Raw genomic sequence first — 25,700 nt, 5'->3', positions numbered from 1 at the left:
AGCGGGAGGGTCCATAGGATCCCAGATATTGTTTACTCAACGGTTACACACACACACCCAGACAAAAAGTGACTAACCAGTTTCAAGACCTAGCGATATTGATAGCAAACCGAGAGATAACTAGAAATTGGAAAAAAAAACAAGGGCCCCCCAAAGCGAGACCTGAAAGAGGGAGATAAAGTGGGCAAAAACTGAGGAGATGGTGGGAGACTGAGAGGTCAAGCGAGGTCAGGGTTTGATTGAGAGAGCTTGGGCTTGGAGTGCTTTAACTTGTATGTTAGAAACATCGGGTAATACACCAAATGATATGTTATCCCCTTGATCAATGATCAACATGATACAACACATAGCCTAATCAAATAGCGAGTACACAATGATATCACAAGGAATATAACCTGAAAGGACAGAGAACAATTTAGGATTGGAGCACAGTGGAGAACTTTGAGAAATATGAGAGATTAAACCTAAAGAGTACATAGAAGAATTTGGGTGGCAGGGAGAATATGGGGAGGAGGGAGGGGGAAGGGGAGAGGCACCGGAGCTGAAGCACAACGTAACAAAAACAAATGAAAACAAGATGATCAGAAAAGGGGAGGTCGCAGGGAGCTAGGGTATGAATTATCTAAAGTTCAATAAAAAATAAATTATATTTATATATATATATATATATATATATATATATATATATTCTGATAACCTTCTAGGGCTTGACGAGAACAGACAACAAATCTCATGTGGGAAGTCCCTTGGGAAGTCTAGTCTGCCACTGCAGTTTGATGACAGTCGGGTACCTTAGAGAAACACACACCTTCAGATTAGGAAACCTTTTTCATTGCTATAAAGATCCAGCTACGTCATTGGACCAGCCAGCAGCACCTCCTTCCACTGCAGTGGTTGAGCACCCATCAAGTCCTTTTTTCCCTCTGTTGTATTTGTGGCCCATTCTTATAAGAACATGTGAGTGATCAGATGTCCATGGAAATAGGAATCAAAATGATACCGCAGGGCATGTGTCTTCCTCTGATGCCAATGGCTAATTCCAGCGACCCCTTCATACTTACTCAGACATGGAATGCTCCTTAGTATGAAATTAAGCATTTACCCCAGTCCCTACAATTTGCCTGGAGAATGGGAAAATGTTACCAATGCAGTCAACAAGGAATTGGCAGTACATATACACTTGTTTGCAGATTTCTGTGGCATTTCAGCTTTAGCACTAGTTGGGAGTGTCCTGTTCTTTCACTCTTACCCACCCTCTCTCTTCACCCCCTTCTCCCAGCCATCCTTCTTGTCACTGCCTCTGTATCGCTGGCTTCTTCCCCCCCACCCCCCCACTTCTTTTCTCTCCTTTTCCACTTCTTTCCCCCCTCCACCTTATTCTCCCTCTGCCCCATCTGACTGTTGCTACCCTGAAAACCGGTGGTGCTCGGTGTCTCTCTCTACCCTGTCCCCATCTGTCTCACACTTGCAGCTCAAATCTTTCTTCGTCGCCCTGTGCTTCTGTCTTCCTAATGATCACTGCTGCCACTATTTACTTTTACCAAAGCTTGAAGAATTACATTCCAAGCTTTAGTTAAGCCAGTAGCTGCAGGTGGACAACTTGGAATGTTATTTAGTTTAATTCCTAGATGGGCTCCACATTGTGTCTAAACACAATGTGGTGGCCATCTTGAAACAGTGTAACAACATTATTTTATATAGTCATGTACCATTCCAAGATGGCTACTGCGTTGCATCTAGACTAGGTATGAGGGCAATATTTGGAGTCTGCAAAATATCCTTCTCAAATGGGTGCTTGCCCTCATCGGCGTCTTGCACTACAAATCTACCTTCAACAAACATTGCTAAAATAAGACCGATTGGCATTGCATTGCTTGTTTTTGGGACTAAGTCAGTATTATATACCTATTATTTCAGAATTTGTATTGTCAAATGTTTTGTGTAGATTTTATAATGAATAGATGCCTTGATAACTCATATGCTAAACCAGCTTTATTTTATCTCCGCTTTATAAACCTGCAAATTCAAATGGCCCCGCAGTGCTGCACATTGTTTCATCTCATCACGACGACCAGGTGAAGAGCCATTATTATCACATAGTTCGCTGGAAACCCTTCCAAATTATAGACCTATATCTCAGGCATGAATGTTTTGCAATGCTGGCCTTCAATCGAATCAGCTGTAGGGCACTGGAGGTGACTACACGTGATTTTGTGCTTGTGACTAGTCCAAAGCCCCTCGTTCCATGGCCTCGCCCCTTTTTGAAAGTGACACCCCTTTTCCCTGTGCGATCACTCACTGAAACTAATTCTAAGGTTGTGAGCTCTGACTTTATCCTTGGTATTTGGCCTATAGTTCTATTAATATTTTATCTTGTAACTCACTAGCTGTGTGTTTACTACAAATCATGGAACATGTCTTCCTGATAGACTGGGCTAATGAGATCTGCAGGACTGTTACTACAAGAGTCTGTTGGACTGGTTACAGCGAAGCACATTCAGCTGTCAAAACGTTTTATTCAAAGAGGAGTGTGGCCAAATACCAACCGCATACCATACATATATCTCCACTGGTGAGGTTTACTGAAAGGGCTTCGGGTAATGTGTGTTCCTGGGTCAAACGTTTAAGCAGACCTTCTGCTTGGAGGCTTCGCCATTCTTAAAATTGCATTTTCATTTGTGTGATAATTAAAAGGAGAACATACAGATACTAAATCCCCCCTAAATCGCCCCACCGCACACACTACCTCCTCACACCTGCCCCCACCTTTCTTCTGCTTGGTTACTTGCATCCTCACAAACCCCACCCATCTGTTTGCTTCTCCTTAGAGCCGTCCGCTCCCTCTGCTGAGAGTTCACAAGTGCACGGAAAGAATGCTTGGACTTTTATGAGCTCGAGTGGCTTTTAGCAGATTTGAAATCTGTGCATTTTGCCCCTTTTGCTTGAAGACTTTTGCTAACACGAAGGGACCCGAGCAAACATAAAAGCTGAATCTCCTTGCATATGATAATTAAGCCCCAGAGAACACACATTCGAGGTGACAACATTGTTCTATTAAGTACATTCTTAGCCAGACGCACTCGAGAATGTGCTTGTGGGTAAAGAGATTAGTGGAAAGTGCACTACTTTGCTATTCAAACACATGCTTGGATAATAAGTGGTTGGATCGCGCTTGGTTCTGTTTGTGGGCATACTTAAAGCACCAATGCTGATTTCAGGGTAAGAATAAGGGCACGTGGTCTAGCAGATTCACATCGTTTACTCCTCACTCCGTAAAAAAAAAAAAAAAAAAAGCCCTGGAAGGGTGCTGTAACCAGATCACCACCAATGAGTACATTCTTCCTAACTGAACGAATTGATTGTCACCACAGTACTGACCGGCAGTTTTTACCGCATTACATCTTTAGTGCGCCGCACTGTTGCCACCAGCGGAAAGCAGATAGTAACTGCTATACATGGGGAAAGATTGTTGTGAATGTTTACTACAAGGGGTTCCTCGTGCTTGTGCTGCTGAAACGACTAAATCGGGGGTAATATTGCTGAACCTGAATACTGAAAGGTAATTAGCATCACCCGTTTTCTGCTGTTCTGCTTCGGTGTAGAATACGTGGAGGGAGACAGCCGAACAGGCTGCGCTTTCATGTCTGTGTTCTAACACAGATGATGCTGAAAGTGAAAGTGGGACTTTCATACTGTTCAATAGTTTGATGCAAGCTCTCCGGAGTACGTGGGATTTAAGCAGCTAGGCCATTACCGAGTTAAGTATTAGTGTCATCCATTAAAACACAAGAGTCATGGACTGTTGTGATCTCACTGAATTGCCAAATAGCAAGTCTTTGGGCTTTTACGTTCAGGCCTAGTGAGGGCAAATAATTAGGACTTACAGTTAGAGGGGGATGTGTGGCGGCAGGACACTTAGTTTAGCTGGGGTTTTTGACATTACAACTCATGCAATTACCAAGCATGTCTTTTCTCACACATTTTTACAACACATGCCTTTACCATGCATATGCCTTCAACACTCGTGCCTTTACCACGCAGATAAGTGTGTGTGTGTGTGTGTGTATATATATACACACACACACACACACACACTTGGCGCAGTTTGCTGTGAATATATATCTATATATCTATATATATATATATCTATATATATATAGATATATATATATATATATATCTTTTTGGTGGGCGGGCCTCCAAACCCCCCCCAACTTTTTTATTTTTTATTTTTATAATTGCTTTTTTTAAATTTTAATGGAAACCACCCGAACCTCCCTTTATTATTCTTACCACCCTATGCTCCTATCTACCCCTAAACCATAAAAATACTTTTACGATACTATGCCCCTGCCCACCCCTAACCTCTTAAAGAAAAAAAAATACCCTTGTCACCCAGTACCCTTACCCACCCTTACCACGTGTATCTCCACCAACCTACCAACCCCCCTTACAACCCAACACTTACCCAACCCTAAAACAACCCTTATCTTATACTCCCCCATACCTGTACTCACCCCTAAATATATATATATATATATATATATATATATATATATATATATATATATATATATATACATACACACACACACACACACACACACACACATATGTATATATTACCTAATGGCAGCGCCACTAGGTAGTTATAGTTAAAATCAGTTTTTCCTGTAGTGGAGTGTTTTTTGTTTTGCCAATAATTTTGGCACCACTTGACAAATCTTCCCAAAATTATCAAAACGTATGGTCAGTTCAGCTGTTGTCTAGAAAGTTTGTGTGATCTGCGAAGTGGGGGCCCAAATAAAGGAGGGGTCCCAAAACACCACTTCTCCATTCTGTATCTAAGGGGATTTTCAATTCTTTAGGCACGCCTGCAGCCCGAACCGCTGAACGAAATTACTCCAAATTTGGCACAGAGCTAGATTCTGTTCCGCAGATCACGCTTCTTGTGGTTCGGTGTAAATCAGTTAAGAGTCTCAGGAAAAAAAACGTAAAAAAAAAAAAGAAGAGCGGCTAGGGTAGAGTCACCCTGACCCATTAGCCCTGGTGCTGGGCTCCCTGAGGGACCCCGCTAGGGCTAAAGAAGCAATTTTTTAAAAACATCGGAAAAATCTGTGGATGGATCTGCAGATTTTTCTGAGATCTTTTTAAAAAAAAAAAAAGCGGTCTCCTGCGCTTTCTATTCTTTTCGCCCCTGGGTGGGCCAGGTCCCGGGGCTATTTGGGCCTTAATACAGGAGGGGGACAAAATTAATTTTAAAGTGTGTGTTGGGGGGCGGTCTAGGCGACCAACATGGCGGATGCAGTATGATAAAGCTCTGCTTGGGGACCCCTGCAATTTGTTATAAATTAGTCACATTACCTGCTATTGAGGCTCGGATCGTGTTTGCAGACTTCTCCACAACCACTTTCGGCCATTGACTGCAAGACGTTGGGGACCGGCACCTGTGATGACCAGGGGAAGGCCTAAAGTGTGTAGCGGGAGCAGAGGGCTTCTGCACCTGAGAGGTGGCCTTGCTCCGGATCGGCGGCCTGCCGTGGGTACGGCTGGAAGACTGGGGCTCGTGCCGGAGTGCCTGGCGAGAATCAGGGGCTGCAGGGACCGAGCTACTGGGGAGGTGACTGACGAGCAGAGATTCACCTCCCAAGTCGGATGGTGAACACCTAACCCACCCAGGCCCCGGATGTGCATCGTGGCCTTCTCCACGGGACCCCAGTGAGTGCTTGTCAGTGCGCCTTCCCCTGCCCTGGGCCCAGATAACACTGACCCCTTTCAACGTTTGGGCTAGTCACGGCCTGGGTCTTGCGTTGAGCGCAACGGGCGGTAACCGGTGGTGCACAAGGCCTGGCAAGAGATCAGCCTCCTGAAAACTCCTCCCTCCAGTGCCCGGATGGAACAGACACAACATCAGGGTCCCCGTGAAGTGCTGGTGATCTTTGTGGGCCGCAGGATCACCGAAGCGTGAGCATGGACCCTGCCCTCTGGTGGAGCAATGGGGGTGGGGCCTGATCATGAGGGCTTGATGAGTCTGCAATAAGTAGTTGGGATGGGTATCAACAGAGCATCACAAGAGACCAGCAATCACACCTCACAAGAACTGCAATGATCCTATCCTACCGCTGAGCTGACTTTGCTCAGATTTCTATTGCCATGCAACACTTCCGACTGTGAGGGACCTCCCCATTTTTCCTCGAGGTGCAATACGAGGGAGGAGTCAGTACACTGCCTTTGCGGACTGGGCTTCTAGCTACTCGACTGCTCTGTTGTACCCTGGGGGGTTGCCTTGCTTCCCCAAGTATGGATCTGGTGCCTGAGTCCCCTGGAGCTCGGATCTATACTACCCTAGTGTCCTTGTGTGGATATAGAGAGGCTGTTGGGCTGTGTATCCCTACCACGGAGTGTGTGAGCGGTCCAGTTCTGAGGGTTCACAATGCTAGCTCTGGGCCTACGCCATGATAGGCTAGGGCAGAAATACCTGGTCCACTCCATCCCAAATGTGCATTGATCAATTTAATACCAGTTTAATCAATTTCCCGCCAGCTCCTCCAATAAGGGATACAGCAGCCTCCCAATCCAGTGACCTTATGGCCATACTCCAAATCATCCAATCGTCACTTGCTGCCATGGAAACAAAGACTGGAGAAGTGCGCATGTACGTAGCATTGTTACGCCAAGATCTCTGAAACGCTACTGCATGTATCGCTGAAATGGAATGCTGGATCTCCACAGTGGAAGATTGTCTTAACCCTGAAATCCCAAGTATCCTCGTTGCTCACCTGCACTGCTGAACTGCACTGACCGGCTGAAGATGCTGAGAATCGATTCCGGTGCACTAATGTGCGCTTGGTGGGCCTTCCAGAGGGAGCTGAGGGTACCGGCTCACGGAGGTCAGCAGACTTTGTAGATAAATGAATCAAGTTCTGGATGCCCCCTGACCACCTGTCACCTTGGTTTGCGGTGGAGAGGGCTCATAGGCCACTGACCCTCCCCCCCACCCCCCCAGACACTCTCCCTGTGCTCTCCCTAAACCCATCATAGCCTGCATCCTTAACTATAGAGATTGAGATGCAGTTCTGGGGGAAGCCCACAAGCAGCTAGACCTCCACTGTGGCAACATTAAAGTTCTTCTAGTCCCTGATTACACCTGAGAGGTGCAAGGTGAATCGTACAAAGCTCAGATCCATGGGGCTTCAGTATCAACTGTTGTTCCCGGCCGGCTACGGGTCGTCCATGCCAACATGTGCCACTTTTTCAATGACCTGAAGAAGGCCTGGCAGTGGCTCACTGGAGACTGCCCGCTCGGAGGATTGTCCATCCCTCTACCAAATCGATTGGCATGGAAGACCTGAAAGACCCGACATTGCTGCCCAAGCAAAGGAGGGAACTGAATCGGTCTCCAAGGAGATGAAGAAATATCCTCTCAGAGTTCATGTCTTGGTCGACTCTGGGTCAGGCATCCCCGGTGCACCATTCTGCATTGAGGTGGGTCTTTGGTGGGGAGGGCGAGGTTGTGGTTGAAGTCAGACGCAGACACTCTTGATCACCAACTGTGGTGGACCCCCATATAGACACAGATCTTTCAAGTAGCCCGTCCCTCTGAACTCGATGCCCCCCAGAATCCAACAGACCGCAAACCATACGTCACCACGAAAGACATCCTTGACATATGGGCTACTCTGACAATAGCAAAGTGGGCCGTCACAGGCCTCCCTCAACGATCAGTATTCTGAAACTAGCAGTTGCTTACAATGTTCCTTGATGAGTCTGTTTAGTACTAGAAGGATATCCCCCCCAAATCTGATGTTTTCATAATGAAGTATAAATTACCAGTTTTAACCCTTTTTTGTTACAGGGTGACAGATGCCTCTAGGGCAAAAGTATGGGGTGGGAGTTGGGACTTGTTTACCAGTTATTGTTTGTTTTTGGAGGTATTATGTACCTTACACTTGTTTTACCTCTTTTTTTCAATTTCAAGCTATGACCTAAGCGCCACTACTCATCAGCAGTGCGATATGGGATCTCTGCTGTCATGCAGCAAAGGGCCAACTAACCCTGCCCCTGAACGTGGGTCTTTGACAGGCTTCTTTCCTATGATATCCTATGTGCATATCTATCACCACACAGATGGTTTTTAAAATAATGTCCTGGAACGTTAACGGTCTGCTGGGCCGTGTGACGTGCACCTTGGTCTTTGCATTTGCCCACCACCACCTACCTGACATACTATTACTTCAGGAGAACCACCTCATGGGGAACCAATGCTCCTTCTTTACCTGCAAAGTATATGATGAGAGGTTACAACGCGGGGTACTCCCACAGATCCTGTGGGTGGCCATATTGCTGAAACGCTCATTCCCAATGACAGTCACAAATGAAATGTGTGACCCACAGGGAATGCTTTGTTGCCTTGACAGGGACCCTAGAAAGACAAATAGTACACTTCTTCTGTGTCTTTGTACCGCCTGCAGCTCTCCCCAAATATCTAAAGGATCTGCCAGAAGTCCTCTTGAGTCTTCCCCAGCACCTCACAATTATAGGGGTGATGCGGTCCTAGATTTAGATGTCTCGGGGTTCCCCATGAACGCGAGATGGACTGGGACGAGCCACCTTATGGGATGGCTTGCTAAACTCTGACTATGCAACGCCTGGAGGACATGGCACCCGAGCCTCCGACAATTCACCCATACCTCGGCCGCCCATCGAGCACATTCTCGCATTGATTTAGTTCCCCTACCAGTTGTGGACTGCAGACTTTTATGCCAAATTCAAATCCTTCCCTGAGGGATCTCGAAACACTCTCCTCTTCTGGCTCACTTAGGCACCCCTAGTCTAAACCAGCGGTCAATGTGGCGTCTCAACACCTGGTACCTCCAAGATGACCCGTTCGTCCAATCCTTGGAAACGGAGATACAGGCATACTTCCGCTGTAATGAGTGCTCAGTACCAAAAGTAACTACGCTATGAGCTGCAAGTAAAGCAACAATACGTTGATACGCTAGGGGATGTATTCAAGCTCAGGAACATGAGAAATCTGAACATATCACCCAATTGGAGGTGCAAGCCCTCTGACTGGACATAAATCTTACCTAAGACCCTCAGTAGGAGACCTCCCGACAACTGAGCCTGATCCGAGCGGAGATGCATCAATGCTCATTAGAGGCTGCCAAACAACTGTGGAGGGCCTCTGCAGCTCGGGTCTATCGATGGGGGGACAAAAATGGAAAAGTGATGTACTGGTTAGCCTCACACCATCGTGCTACGAGAATCATACCAGAGATAATTGACGACTGTGGTGTTGCAGCAGGCGCAGTCTTCCAGAGATCGCCGAGGCCTTTGCCCAATACTATGAAAAATTATACACACCTCCAGCACAACAGAATTCACCCTCCCATAGTCACTTTCTATAGACGCTTCACTTTTTCCGTTTGCCCCAGAAGAGTCCTGGGTCCTAGACGAACCTCTCACGGAGGTTGACATTGGAGAGACGATGTCTGAGTAGCGTCCGGAAAGACCCTTAGGCCTGAAGGCTTTCCTATAGAATACTAAACTTTGTTCCATGAAATTCTTACACCCCATCTGCTATCACTATACGGCGAGGTGTGCCAGGTGGGAAGCTTTCCCTCTGAGATGGATTAACGTCATGCAAGGATTACCGTCCAACATCACTCCTTAATGGAGAAGTTAAAATCTTCGCAACTATACTTGCCAACAGACTTAAAACAGGCCTTCCCAAATTGATCCACCCAGATCAGTGCGGCTTTATGCCATCGCGTAGAACGTAACACTGCCTTCGCAGACTTCATGTGACCTTGGCCCTCTGCCATCGGCTGCTGGGAAACTTGGCACTGCTTCTGATTGATTTTGAAAAGGCATTCGACACGGTAGACTGACAGTATCTTCAGTCAGTATTGGTATGAGTGGGTCTTGGGCCTAGGTTTTGTGCCATGGTGAAAGTGTTGTACTCTACACCGACGGCTCAAGTGCAGGTTAATGGAGTCCTGTCAGCAGCCTTTCCGATACAGCAAGGAACTAGACAGGGCTGTCTTTTATCACCACTCCTTTTTTCATTGCTAATTGAGCCGTTGGCCTAACTTATCCGAACAGATACCCAGTTTAAGGGGTGGGCATGGGAAACGGCCCAGAAGGAACGTATAGCCTTGTACATAGAGGATGTTCTCCTATTTCTAGCGGACCCCGCATGCAGCAGCCCCTGTTGCCTCCACCTACAACACAGGTTTGGAACAGAGTCGGGCCTTATGGTAAACCCATATACGTCCGTACTGTTTACCCTTAGCCCATCAAGCGATTGCTTTTACTGGCCAGCAAGCATTCCCACTTGTAAGCTTAGCTTCAATGTGTGTATGGGCAGCGTTGCACCCAGAGCTTGCTTGGACTCTCAATCTCCAATCGTTGGTTCAGAAGGCTACGACCAACTTCATCCGTTGCCATTCCCTTCCTTTAAATATGATGGGCGTATTGCCTCGTTTAAGATAATGCTTTTCCCCCGCTTTCTTTGTTTTTCAAAACTTACCACTTCATCTGCCCCTAGCATGGTTCAGAGCTCCGGATAGAATGGTGAGGGCATTTCTGTGGCATTGGTCGCATCCTTGTATTCTATTCAAATACTGCTAATGAGGACCCTATGACGTGGGCAGGGAATGTGCAGTCTTTATTCATACTACTTAGCATCCTATCTCTTAGTTATCAATGAATGGTTCAGTGGAGGGTGGGCCGATCTGGCCTATAGGCTTGAACTATCCATACTGGGTTTCCAACGGTTACCAGCCATGCTCTATGGATCTCCAGTGCCTGAATCTGTTCCTTCGGTAACTTAAGAGGTCTTCCCGGCCTGGAGACCAGCACTCCGACACACGCAATGGGGCAACAGACTTACACAAACAGCCCCCCTCTGGCATGGTACCTGGTTGGGGGAGGTGGCGACTCTTCGGGGGTTCGGGCCTGGGACCGGATAGGCATTATCCAACTGGGAGACATATGGTCCGAGAGGCAGATCCATTCCTTTCAAGACCTCCAGAGCACTTACGCCCTCACACATTCCCAGTTCTACAGATACTTATAGCTGAAGCATTCTCTCCGGGCTCAGATCTCGCTGTCGGAGCCACTGCCTGAGTTTAGCCCCTTGGAGGTACAATTTCTTATGGGGAGCCTGGAGCGTGGAGGATCTCCCAAATATATTGCACACTGATTATTAACGCGCCTGACACTTTGGAACATCTGAAGCTACTGTGGGTAGAGTGGATAGGCCCCCTGGAGGAATAGGACTGGCGTGATGCTCTAATGGCCTCACAGGAGCTTGCTATCTCCTCAAGGCTACTGTTTGTGCAGATGTATTACCTACACACTTGTTACCTCATACCCCTTTGACTGTATAAAATGGGTCTCTGCCCGACCCCGCCTACCGTAAATGTGGCAATGAGCAAGCAGACTTCTATCATATGGTATGGGCTAATTACACTCTATTGGACTTGAGTAATGCAGGAACTGACACAGATTTAGTGCTGAGAGGTGCCACTCTCTCTTCGATGCTGATACTTACTACTTGGGGTAATGGAGGGTTCTGGGGGGCACAAGAGCCAAAAGATTGTTCCTAGGTACAGCACTGCTGGTGGGTAAGCGAAACATTGCAGAGCGCTGGATATCGCCCTCTCTTGCTGTAAGAGTGGCGACGGGGGTGGACTGGTGTGCATGACAGGAACAAGTCTGCGAGGCCATGGGGTGCCCACAGAAGCATGACAGTGTCGGGCAAATGGTTGAGTCAATTGAACTAATGCGGGTATGGTTCGGAGGGACCCCACAAGTCGATCACAGATATACTGTGAATGTAGTGTTGGAAAACCAGAGGTTATTGGAGTCATGCTCAAATGCATAGCGAAGTGTCTGTGTCAATTATTTAATGTTCACTTCTGTCAAATGTGTGGTATTCAATAAAAAATGGTTTACAAAAAAAAAAAAGTGGGGAAGGTCCTACGTCCTCCCCCCACAGCCCGGGGACCACCACCTCCCAGGGCTAGAATGAATTATGAGTGGGGGGCGCGCGCGACCCTCGCAGATCACCTCATCCCTGGGGAACTTGCTAAACAATGCAAAGGGGGTCAGTTTTGGATCCCCATTACTCCAGGGATCACCACCTCCCGAGGCAATGTGCATGTTGGAGCCCCACCCCCCTCTCATACAGCCAATAATGGCCCTGGGGACCACCACATCCAGGGCCGGCTCCTGCTGTATCCCAGGGTGTCCACTCCCAGGACATAGCTGTTTGCTGTGGCTTGGCTGCAGCTCTGAAGCTGCAGCCAAAACCTAGCAAACACTCTGCTGTCAAACAGCAGAGTTTTCATCTCTGTCCACTGCATGCATGCAGGGGACAGTGAGCAAATGCTTCAGCAAGCAGTGGGCTGCTGTTAAAGCAGCTCCCTGCTTGCTGTAGCAATGGCTTCCCCTGGGTGCCAGATAGCCCGTAAAGGGCATTTTCTTAAAATAAAAAATAAACAATTACCTTGCGGTCCCAGATAGCCCATAATTGGCTAAAAAAATGGAAAAAGAAAGCAATAGCTCATTGTGAAGGTCACAGACCTTCACACTGAGGATTCAGGGTTTGAGACCAGCTGGACTTGCTCCCCTTTTCTACAAATTATTTTAATTTTTAAAAATGACAGATACATTTTTAATTGAAATGTGCAGAAATCTTTCATTCTAAGTATATCATACATCAAAGCCAAAAAAACTTGCTATCTCTCTCCCTCTCCTTTCTTTCAATCAATTCCTCCCACTCACACACCCACTCAAGACACTTACACACCCACTCACACACACCCTCAGATAGTTACGCACCCACTCAGACCCTTATGCACCAACCCATAGACCCAGTCAGATAGTTACGCACCCACTCACTCTCACACACCCACTCACAGCCTCATGCACCCACTCACAGACCTGCGCACACACTGACTCACCCACTAAAACACTGATGTAAGCCCTCTCACACACAGACACTCTCACAGCCACTCCCACCACCAGATACACCCTCTCACACCCAGAGAGGCTGCGGCCAACTCCTGCTGCGCATGCCCAAAGGGCAGTGCACAGCATGGGGTTGGGTGGCTAGGGGGGGTTTGCCACATGGTCTAGCTGCAGGCCGGGTCTTGCGGGCAACCTTCTCTGCGTATGGGTGATGGCCGTGCACGGTTAGTTGTGGCCAGGCCCTGTGGGAAACTGCCACTGCACATGGGCAAAGGCTGTGCGCCGCTGTTTTTGGATTATCGTATAGTAATGAAAATTACTATACTTTAAAAACAACCATAGAAATTCAGTGGAAAAAAACAGAGGTTACAGGGACGTTATAGTCAGGAAATAGAATTGGAAAAAAAAAACATAGAAATTCACTTAAAAAAAAACTAACTAAGGTTACAGAGACGTTATAGCCAGGCTCACATTTTCAACATTCAAAACCTTAGAAATTCCTCAGTTATAGTTAGTTATCTCAGGTAACTATAACTCATGCCCTAAGGTAACTAAAACTCGCACCCTCACCATGCACTGTTAATTACCCACAAATTATGGCACTCATGACATCTTTGATAACATCATTGAGACTATCAATGTAATATTTGCTGTAAAATATTTGATGAAAAAACTGTTCATGGTGAGGGTGTGAGTTATAATTACCTTAGAGCACAAGTTATAGTTACTTAAGATTACTCTTACTATAACTGGTGAATTTCTAAGGTTTTGTACGTTGAAAATGTGAGCCTAAATATACTGGTGATAGCTGCGCAGTTTCCCACAAGGAAGATTGACACGCTGATCTCTTTTAGAAAATGCACACTTTGTGGATGAGGACACATGATTTCTAGAGTTTACTTCACAAATGCTGCAACTTAAATGGTACAGATAATAGTGACTCTACTCTATGGTTGCGCTTTCGTTAATAAATTAGGAACACCATCCAGTTCAGTGATTATGTACTAGCCACACTGCCTGATGTTTGGTGTACTAAGTTCTCGTAATTATTTGAACTACAATTATGCACTGTCAACCTAACCAGTAGATTGATACGAGCAGGTAGCTCCTATCTTCCAATTTAGTGATTCCGGTTTTCTGAAATTTAATATACTCCTTTTTTTTTTTTTTAATATATGATAAGCGGCAAAGAGGCTTTAGACAGAGCAGCACTAAGGCACCGACATTAGGACCAATGGTTAAGAAACCACAGCAAAATAATGCATGGCCAATAACCGATAGCATCAGAATGTCTTGATTACAGAGATCTAGGACTAGTTCTAAGACGAATGACATGTTTCTCCTTGATTACCAGTATGGAAAGTAATTTTCTAACAAAAGCGATCAACTCTACAGGAACCACTCTCTCTACCAATCACAAACATTTTCCCAAATCAAATTTCTTTTAATGTAGTCGAACATTTACTAAGCCAAAAAGCAGTGATCATCCTACCATTTTCACTTGTGCCTCAGTTAGAAAAAAAAAAAACGCACACACACTTTTTTATCCAATCTTAGAATGGGTTATCAATGTGCTTTTTTTAAGATGCAGCCTATTTTCTAGTAAATTGTGCTACCTTAGCATTATTCAGGGGGCTTCAAAATGGCTAGGAGTACTGTGACCTTAAATTCTTGCATTCATACAGTCTGGCCAATCCACACCTTTACAGAGATGAGGCGTGCAGCAAGACCAGCGGATGCTCCGTGCTCTGCTGAGGGTTTTCCTTGCGAATGCCAATTTTGCTTTTGCTAAGAATTTGTTGTACACATGCCACCAGCGCTTAAGGTTTCACAGAAAGGGACTGAAAATATTCTGTACAGAAGGGCAGCTCGGGTGTGTCAATAATTTGTGCAATCTCTAATTCTGTATTTTAAATTAAGGCACAGTTAGTAGAAAGTTAGAGGAGGATCTTGGGAGATTACAGAGGATTCCCATGGGCCAAAAGTGAGCATTTTGGGGTCTATGAAACACTTCATACATTGCTCATTAGTGTCAGGATCCACACTCAGTAGGGTCTAGAAACAGCTTATGTAGAGAACTTGATCTCTGCAGGGATAAGGAAATTGAGGTGGGAGAGAGTGCAGCATGCACCAGAAAGTACCCATAGATGTGTACATTAAGTACTGAAAGATGTACTAAGTAAACTTAAAAGGAACTGGTTGATACCTGAAGACTGGTGTGAACTGTAACTTGCTGGCTGAACAGGAACTAAATTAGCCTTGCAGAAGGAAAACTGGAGAGAAAAAAACACAAAATATAGAAGCCTGGTGATCCAATTAAGAAGAAATACAAGAAACAAGAAAAGGTTGTCAGCAGTAGCAAAGCACAAGGGGGGGGGGGGCATGATGGACTCCCTACCATAACTAATAGTGTGTGTTCTTCATGATAAATCAGTAACTAAAAATGATCAAGGTAAGGCACATAGCAATTTTTGGCAGGAGCAAAAGCCCTGACATAAGAGTGAGTCTTGCGGCGTTTAAGGCACCAAGCTGTAACTCACTGGTGAATATGATGACATTTTAAAAATGGATGTCTGATAGTGTAAAACGATCAATCGTTCAAATCATGTTTAGAAAAGTGTTTAGCTTTACAGCTTGTGTCCAGGCGCTAGATGTAAATTGGCAAAGAAGATGACTAGATTATTACAGGTCAAATAGCCATGTCTTCAAAAGTCTTCGGAAGAGATCCTTATTTGCAATGAGTCCCAAAGGGAGTGGCATTCCATTCCAGGCATTGGAGGATACAGGATATAGGTAGGTAAATGAGCATCCTAATCCTGGGAAGTCCTCAAGAGGAAACTGTCTGATGTTCTCATGGACTTGGAAGGGAAATAATGGATGCGTCTGTTGCTTAGGCATTTGAGACGTCTTAAGGAAAGTCCTATGTGCTAGAACCAGAGATTGAAAGAAAATTAATTTTCAGCCTATGCAATTTTTTTTAGATGAGGAGCTATAGATTGTATGCGAGGAATATCAACTTGGCAGCTACATTCTGTACCATCTGCAGGAAAAAAAGAAAATAATTTGAGAGGCCCAGGTAGAAAGCATTTGCATAATCAAGTCTAAATGTAATCATAATTTTAACTATGGCTTTACAAGTTTCCATCTGGGAGGAAGTTCAAATTCTTTCTCGAGGCCCGCAGCGTTGAAAAGCAGGTTCCAGCCACAGATAGAATCTGAGGGAAAAAGGACAACTCCTTATCAAACCTTACCACCAGATTCTCAGCTACCGCTATTGGCTCAAGTGGGGTTCCCAATTCGTTTGACCACCAGTCATTTGATCAGCTGCCTGTGGCCTGTCCATAAAGCAGCACTTCAGTTTTAACTCAGTTGCACTTCATGCAAGTCCACTTCATCCATGTGCACCAGACATTTTTCTAAAGCTTGTTGGGTTATGGTGGCATTTTTTCCCAAGGAGAGTATAAGGTGTGTATCATCTGCATGCAAGATAATCTGTATACTATATGATTGAATGATAGAGCTCAGTAAGGCCATATACACCTTGAAAATTGTATACCTTAATGAGGATCCCCGAGAAACCCCATGGTTGAGCGCCTTCTTATCAGAGGCAGAGTCGAATGATCCCAATTGTCTTGTATTAGTGAGAATTGATTGTAACCATTGCAGAGCCTTTCCACAGACCCCCACATCTGCCAGTCACTGTAGAAATGTCTGACGCAAGACCACTTCAAATGCTACTGACAGATCTAAGAGGATCAGGTCTGGCCTTGATCTAAATAGGCCTTAATAGACTTAGACACATCTAGCAGTGCAGTTTTGGTGCTATGCCTTGGCCTAAAGCCAGACTAAGATGGATGTAGAAGGTTGAAATATCCTAGGTCTCTGGGTGATTGAATATTGGTCAACCTCTCCAGCATTTTACAAGCAGCTAGCATGAGGGAAATTCACCTGAAATTAAAGAGGATAGTCAGATCAAAGACCACTCTTTTAAAGTGGTAGCACTGTGGCCTGCTTCCATGTATTAGGAACCATAGCTATGACTAGATCTATACAAACCAAATTGAACTCAGAGGTGATGACCTCCACTGCGGGGAGGATGTGTTGTCTGGGGAGCACGATTTACAGTTAAGAGTAGCTCTTATCTAGACTCCTTCAGAGAAATTGGGTTGAACTGAGAATGGGAACTGGAAAACCTCGAGAGGGATTTCTGTGGTAGCTTCCAGTGTAATTATGGTGTTGCCCACTTTCTCCTCAAAATAAGTGGAGATATTATTACACTGTTCTGCCAAAGAGGATTTTTTTTTAACATACAGGTCTTGGGGTTGAGGAATGATTCAGCCATTTGAAATGTTTAACTGGACTGGTGTAATTGACGTGTAATTGACGCACAGTACAGGAACATGTGCTTGTGGGGAAGAAACTGGACTGGATTCTCAGCAGACATGGAATAGAGCAAGGTTTCTAAAATACAATGATCAAACGAACATAAAATGACTAAACTAGCTGTGAGAGTAAGAGAGACATAGAAAACCAGAAGAGGCAGGTAAGCGAGTGGGGGAAGGATGGGAAATATACTGTGAGAACAAGGAATTCTGGAATGCACAGCAGAGTCTCTACATTCAGGCAAGCATAGGGGCAAAGGCCATCATCAGGAAATCAGCATAAGATTTCGCAAACTGAAGCAGCAGGGGGCCCTTAGCAGAATTCCAGGAACAGGAGAAGATGGAGTACCAGAAGAGATTCAGAAAAAGTGATGAAGCACTAGGAGAAAAACTAAGAGTCGTAAATCTTCACAAAACACGCAAAAAAAGCAAGACAATAGCTCTAATGCAGAACGGCTAGTAAGCATCAGTAGGGTAGAGCATTCAATAAACAAGGTATACAGAGTTTTATAGAATAATGTAGCAAGCAGCTTAAGGGAGTAGCATAGGTTCAGGCACACAGCCGATTGTGCAGTTAATCGGAATCATATGCCTGCCTCTAGTGGAGGCATCACAGGTGGCAGTGCTGATATGCAATATAGAGCAGGGCTCAAAATTTGTCAGAGTTCCTCAGTAAGTACCCACAAAGACCTTAAGAGCACTGCTTGGTGGCTGGATTACTGAAGGTGATTTAAATCAAATACTCTTTTCCTCAGCAACCATTGCAGAAACCTCAGGATTTGACAAATTATCATTTTTCTTATCCCTGAGACCAAACAATTGGTGATCTTTTGCACAATTTATAACCGTTAATATTTTAGTAAACAGTTAAAAACTTTTTTTATGAGTAAACTTAGATGCCACTGTAGCTGCTGCTACTATTGCTTGTTTTTCACTGAGCAGTAACAAAAGTATTCTATGCAGCAAAGAAACAGACTCCATGGTTGTATTCATCTGTTGTTCCAGTGACCACTTTTCGTTCGTTGGGGCTGCTTGATTGTTTACTGGTTGAAGTGGGGTTGGACATGTGCAGAGTATTGGGACCAGAAGCGTGGTGTTCAAAGTTATTCCTTATTCCCTTCAGCTAACACTGCAGTTTTAGAAGTAATAAGTTGTAAGAATTTTGCGTCGGACCAATCGCAGTCAGAATTCATAAAGGCTGGTTGAGGTGGTAGGCCTGTCTTTGTCTAGATGGAATACATTCTACTTATTTCCAAATATACAGAAGCTGAATCCATAACAGGTTAGAAAATGGGCCAGAAGGTTCAAATAGGTTGAACAGGTTGAAAAGATGAAAGGCTATCCAAGTGACCCAGGCATTCATTCGTGTGTGACACTACACAATGTGTTGTATGTCAGAATATCATCTACAAAAATATTGCGAGACATAAATATGTCCTAAATAGTGTTTGCAAGAATATCCAAATCCGGCAGGGGTCTTTTTGTTTTGGGATTATGCAGGGTTTGGGCCAACTGTGAAAGAGGACTTTGCAAGAACTTTGATGGTATAGCCAGCATGTATCATTCAAATACATTTGTGGGATAGAAACCCTTTGTCTAGGCAGCACTCTTCACATTCATCAGTCATTGTCCACTTTAGATATCATATAGCATTTTTGTCTTTTCCAACTGTTTAGCTTGCCTAATATTGTGACCTCAATTGCCATGAGGTTGCATCAAGAGAAGCTCGAGTTAGTCACATCTGATCCATTGTTCTTGGCTTCTGGTCATATATTTCTGTATCTTTACTTTGTCCTTCCACGTGTCTCTTCTCTAACAATAAAAGTGTATATCCTCTCCATCTCCAGAGGTCAGGGTGTCTCATCTGTCCTGGGGAAGCTCAGGCATAATCCAAGTACTGTTGGTTTTAGAGGTGAGTATTTCCTTCTTGATGGGAGAGTTTCTTATAGAATAACCTTTTTTTCACAAGTTAAGACTGTTGCCTAAAACGCAGGTTGAATGCCTCCGTATGAAACTATAATTCAGAAGGGTGGTGTGTTTCTGCTGGTACAGAGAATTTTCCCTTAGACTGAAAGCAGTCTGCCCAAGGCAATCCATAAACTTACCTTAAGGTTCATCAGATCTGTAAATAAGTGCTATGCTCAGTGATCAGACCGAATGTGTTATCCTGGAGGTGATTATATTATATATCTACCGGAGTTCAAAAGCCCTTATGACATCTGATGTAATTATATTTATATTGTGCTTACTACCCCTGGTGAGGTATTGAAGTGCTTTATGGCGTGTAGGTGCTACTCCAAACCCAAGGTTAGTGGTAAATTCAGTGGTATTGTTGATTATTGGGACCATGTAGTTGCTAAATTCATACCTCTATAGCCCTTAGCTTTATTTCTTGGTTGTCTAACGATCATCCATAGACCCACTTTTAAATGTTCCTCAAAAATACTGTAATTCTTTGGTTGTTCGCCTTACCTTTTTCTCTTCAGACATCATGCAACAGCTCTACAGCAAACACTGATTTATGGCAAAACAATTTTCACATTTAATATGCCCTTTTCTTGATTGATCAGTATGGTACGCACTGGGATGTGCTTAATTGTGGAAATTATTTTTGCTCTTTTTTTTATTTTTTTAAACAAAATAACAATGTGCTTTCCAGCACAGTATTGGTCGCTGGTATCTTGCGTAACTCATTTACGTTAGAGTGTGCCTCGCATAAAAAGTCTAGCAAGATACCGAGAGGAGACTTGTTGAGCAGAAAATCAGTTTCAGTCAGACTGGTTTCTGTGCGAACCAGTTTCCTGCTGATAGCCTGTGAAACATTTTTCGTACGCGAGGTGTGCACTTTTAAAAACGTGAAATTGTGTAATGCGAAATTGCAAGTCATTTTGTGAAATTAATTTAACTAGTAATTATGCGAAATTTGTGAATTTTGCTAACGTAAATCGGATATTGACCAGTCCACACATGCCCCAGTTCAGTAAATCGGATATTGCCCAGTCCATACATGCTCCAGTTCAGTATTGCCTTTTGATTGTTGGTTTTTGGCGTGTGATTAAATTGAGTGGCATGAGTTGTGCTGAAAATGGATACTGAGCTATGTGTGCGAAGGTTGAGAAAATTGTTACCACCTGAATCTTTTCCTGTTTTTTGGGAGGGTGTGTGTCTTGAAATGCTTGTTCTTCTGTGGCACAGTCTCACAAATTATCTGTTTGTCACAGGATCTCAGTCTACCAAATGGAACACCTGTGGAGACATCCAGCCCGGCCTCTTCGTCATCACTCCTCAATAGACTACAGCTAGACGAGGATTTGGATGGCGAAACGCGAGACCTTTTCGTAACTGTAGATGATCCTAAGAAGCACGTCTGTACCATGGAGACATATATCACATACAGAGTCACGACAAAGGTAAGTCAGTTTACAAATTTAGGATCACTATATCTCCCCTGCATACTTGTATGGGTACCCTCTTTGTAGAGTATACACATTAGTACATAGTGGAATATCATTGTTTCGTGAGCCAAACCAGCAAATGAGCCCTTAAGTAACTCCATCACTCGTTTAGAGTGAATGTTGGTGTGCACCAGAGACTAGTGTCTACATTTCTGCCCGGTTGAAGTGCAAGACAAGCTATTTGTGGTACTTTACTGATATCTTAACATTGTTGCTTTTGAGTTTCTTCTTCTCGTGATTAAACGCAATTGCCTAATACAAACCTATAGTTCTTCCACACGCTATTTCATTAAAGCTTTTCTATGGGGTACAAAAACTTAGAACAACCGGACAGTTGAGAAAGCCATAATTAGGACATCCACAAGCCCTGATGAAAAGTGTGTTTTATTTTGGTGATACTGTACAGCGTTGAGGAACGGGGAAAAAAACGACACAACAGCTGCTTGATTTTGTAGTTGCATGCTTCCATGATGACCTATGTGCATACATGACTATTGATGCATGTGCGTGCCTTTTTTGATATTTACCAGTCCAATATGGATTGGTAAATGTGTTTAAAAAAAAAAAAATCTGAGTAGTGCAAAAGCGCTTTTTGTAAGGCGGAGTATCCCAGCAGTAGTTTGCTTCCAAGCCCTCCTAAACAGTTAAAAGTAAAACAGTAGGGGAGGGGGCAATGTAGTAGCAGGTGGGAGAAGCAAGTGGGAAGTGGGCATGGTTGGTGCATGAGGATGGGCTGAGGGAGGCCCAAAGAAAATTTTTAAACAAAAAAAAAATAAGCCAGGAAGTGGATGAGAAAACAGTGACAAGCCAGGGAGGTGGGGGGTGGAGAATTAGAGAGCAACACAGAGCATGAGAAGGGCTGATTTTGGTGGAGAGAAGAAGCATGCAAAGGAGAAAGCTTGAAAACACATGCACCTTCATGGCTGTTGAAAGTAAAAAGAGAAGTTGTTTCCTAAATGGGAGAAGTGGAAGGATACAAGCCATCAAATCAAAAGGTTGGTAAAGAGGCCACGCTCCAGGGGAAGGACAAACACAAGATGGACAAGGAAAGCCACTGATTAAAAAACAAACAAATAAGAGTAATAATGGGCAGCGGCACCCCCCTTCTGCCAATGCAGCAAAAGTGAAAAATAAATGGTAATAAAATTAATTACAGTTTCATTTTTCACTGCTCCCGGCCCGAGCAGTGTTTGTGGCGGGCATTGCTGCTGACTGTCAGCAGGGGAGTGGTGCTCACTCCACCTGTTTACACTGCGCATGTCAGTTTGGCCGGCTGTCTTGAGCCGGCAGCCTCACATGCGGAGTGTAAACCTCTCCATTCAGCTGTCTGAGACAGCTGGATGGAGAGTAGGCAGAGGCCGTCTGTGCCTGCTGGAACGTCGAGGCAGACCGCTCCAACCAATTTAGGCACTGCTCTCATACTGCTCATGTGCAGCATGAGAGCAGTGTTGGAATTTGGAGAGGGGAGCTGGCTGCGGCTTCAGGAGGTGCTGTTGTGCCGACTGCACTTAAGACAAGGAACAGAAGCATAGGCAAGTACATTTTTATGTTTTTTCTTTAGGACCACTGGCAGGCACTGGGAGAAACTCAAATTGCCTTCAGTTTTAATTCAGGAGCTCTCAGTCACAGCCCGTTATAATAGCAAGCCTTGATTAAGAGCTTTGGAGTGTTAGCCTAAAGGCATGGTGATTTATTTTTTTTACCCTCCACTGTTGAGGGTTACCGGCTGCCACTTGTAATGAGTTCCACCAAAGCCCACTGTAAGTTTTTGGAATATTCCACTGTGAGATTTTGCCTACCAAATGGTCATGAACAAGTGGGCACAATATGTTAACAACAATGAGGACCAAGGGAGCAGATTCGTTTTCGAAGATGACCAATTATGTTACTTTGGCCAGCAATGCAAATGAGGTACCGGAATACACTTTTCTGTTCAAAGTGTAAAATGTTTGTTGACTGGCAACACCGATCTCCACCACACTTTCACTTCTCAGCCTGTACGTTTCTCATGGTCTTTTGTAATGTCCATCCATCGATTAACAATACATTGAACATTTTAAAACAATCAGGCTGCGCTTTTTAATTCAGCTAATAGTATTGATGCATTATCGTGAACAGTGTCTGAGCATCTTTCACCGGGACCAATGTGTAGTCCAGTCAGAACTGGCTGTCCCGTATATTACTTTAGCCCAATTAATCATATCCTAATTAATCCTACGAAGACATAAGTGAAGCGATTAATGGCCTGCAGAATATTTTTCCACGCCTCTCTGGATGACATCAGGTACTTTGTTTTATCTCTTGAACCTGTTCAGGCAACATTTATATTCCCAGATTATCAATTTAGGTATTAAAAATACCAATAAAATTGTTACCCTGTAATGCATGGTTAACGATCAGATGTATGTGCACGTAGACACGCAGGGATGCATAGTGACGTCAACCGGGGCAACATCCGAGCTTCCCTGGTAGTGAGTGCAGGCAGGAACCTTCTTGTGAACAGCCGCACTTTGTACATAAAAAGCGACAGGATTACCCATAAAGCCAGGTCGGGTGGAGTTTAAGACTTAATTTATGTCCATAAGTCATAGTTAGACCCCACATATTGTGCAGAAGGTGCGGAAAAAAACTCTTCGAGCAGCTGTAGAGTAATAATTGGTTACTACTCTACATCTGTCTTTAGGGCAGTACCACATGAAGCATCTTGGGACTTTGTTCGTGGAACTACAGCCATTTAAAATATGTCTAATTCTGAGTTTGTGTCTAATTCTGAGTTTGTGTTGATAGAGGTAATGCACATAATCGCTATACGCAGTGCACAGAAATATCGTGTGTAGCATACCATATTTTTGACTAGCTGCATCATAAACAAAAATAATAGGATTGTATATATGCCAACCATGCTGTACCCACAATATACTGAATGATTCCAATTTTGACATTGAGTTGTATAGGGCTGACAAGACGATGTCATTGAAGTAATTTTTGTCAATACACCAGTTTGAACAAAAAACTTACCGAACACATTTTGAGCAATTCAAAACGCAAGGTTATGTTTTTTGTGCTTTGCAACAAGGCTTCAATTAACGAACAAACGTCAGCGCTGAGATTACACTTTAAAGTAATATCATACAATTTTACATACATTTTCTCGGCAAAGAAACATACATATCACACAAAACGGAGAGCATTCAAAAGCTAGCTCTAGAGTCCTAAGAGGGGCATGTTACTCGGGTTTAGGTGGCTATTGAATGAGGGATTGTGGCACATTATTGCTCCTAACAGTGCTCCAGTTCTCAGAGATCAATCTAAGCATAAATTCAAAATCCAATTACTTGATTGATTGAAGTGCATCTTAACAATCAATGGATGCAGGAAGAGTATACAGATTTTTTTAAACCAAGAATTCCCTAGATCCGTATTGTCTGCACTTTTCCAAGATCCGCAAATCACTGATGAATCAACCCACACGGAGAGGCTTTATTAGATTTGCAGATGTGCCTTATGCGAGACTCTATTTCAGTTTTGTCCTTTCTTTTCAATGTGTGAGTGGACTGCACACCCACAGATGTGATGCCTGCGACAGAATTCGTATCCCTAGGATAAGGACTTTCAAGTGATGAGCTGTTTCAACAAGGCTTTTGTAACCTGCATTGCTGCATTCCTCCGAGTTTTTGATGTAGCCCACGGATTCCAGATCTTTGAGACAAAGTACAGGAGTACTCTTCAGGTCACGAATATTTAATACAAACATTGAACTTAAGTTCATTATTTAGACATTTCTTGCTAGCAGCATCCTGGAACGGCCATTCTGTGAGTGCTGTTGATGGTAGCACGGTCTGTCCTTGTAGCTGTGCACTGCTCTGCAGGTACACACCCACCAGTTTGTTTATACGAACTCTACTCTAGTGGGACACACTTGCCCAGGACCCTGTTAATCCTTTTAGGGGCATCGTCCTTCACAAAATCATCTTTTGTAAATGCAGGTACTGGTTTATTACTAAAAGATTTCCCTGGGGGGTACAGCATTCCTTCACTCATGTCTATCATTTAGGGCACTGAACTCTTAGTCCCTACCTGGAAGAAGACACATAGGAGGCTCCTGTTGCTTCAGGGCAGCAAAGTCACAACAAGCATTTGCAATGCAGTGGCTCTCACATTTCCTTGAGTTACAGCTATTAGCGTTGTAAATTCCTAACTCGACTTTACTTGCCACATAATTTGAAAATGAAAAGTAAAACAGTTGACATAAGCGAACCGGTTCAAAGCGCCATGGCTGCCGTGAGCATGAGCGCGAAGGAGAGACACAAATTGAAAAAGAAGTTCGCTCGCAGTTAAACGTATCGGCAATCGTGCAATTATCCATGTACAGGGGCAGTCTGTAAGACGGTAATAAAACCGCCCAAGGAGGACCAAATGTAAAGCATTTACGAATGATGATAAAGATTTTTTGAAAGGCAAGCTCATGTACGAGTGATAGTGATGGGTGCGCAATGAGCGTGATTAAAAGCCCACAATACTTACAGCAGGTCAAAGTGCTTGCACGCTCAACCTAAAATTGTGGACTACTCAAGAATTCTTGTTAGCCCATGCTGCAGTCATCGCCCTGCAGCGTTCAAGCAGAAGTTAACTTATTACCACATTTTAAGTCGTGCCTACCGAGAGCTTATAGCTGTCTGTTGTTGACCTGTTTGGATAATGTCAATACTTAGAGTGGACTATGAGGTAGCCCATTGCATACCATTACTTCACTTCACTTTCTAGTCAGACTCATTTTTGGGTAGAAGCATTCCAGACAGCATAGCTGTCTGGTTGCGAAAAACAGTCTTGTAGGCATTCGAAAAACGTCCGTGGGCATGCATTCCACCCATTGCTTACCAGT

General features: G+C 44.2%; 1 protein-coding gene across 2 annotated transcripts in view; it reads left to right on the top strand.

The window, feature by feature from the left end:
* The window catches only part of SNX30 (sorting nexin family member 30), a 258,667-nt gene that overhangs the window by 121,364 nt on the left and 111,603 nt on the right, over window positions 1–25,700 (top strand). For both annotated transcript variants that reach the window (XM_069238619.1, XM_069238610.1), the window contains exon 2: window positions 20,585–20,773. In XM_069238619.1, coding sequence (XP_069094720.1) covers window positions 20,585–20,773 — 189 coding nt within the window. The remainder of the gene's footprint in view (window positions 1–20,584; window positions 20,774–25,700) is intronic.

The sequence above is a fragment of the Pleurodeles waltl genome, chromosome 1_2 (assembly GCF_031143425.1).
Source record: "Pleurodeles waltl isolate 20211129_DDA chromosome 1_2, aPleWal1.hap1.20221129, whole genome shotgun sequence".
NCBI lineage: Eukaryota > Metazoa > Chordata > Amphibia > Caudata > Salamandridae > Pleurodeles > Pleurodeles waltl.
Note: the sequence above shows the minus strand (reverse complement) of the source record. Positions and strands in the feature narration are given on the sequence as shown.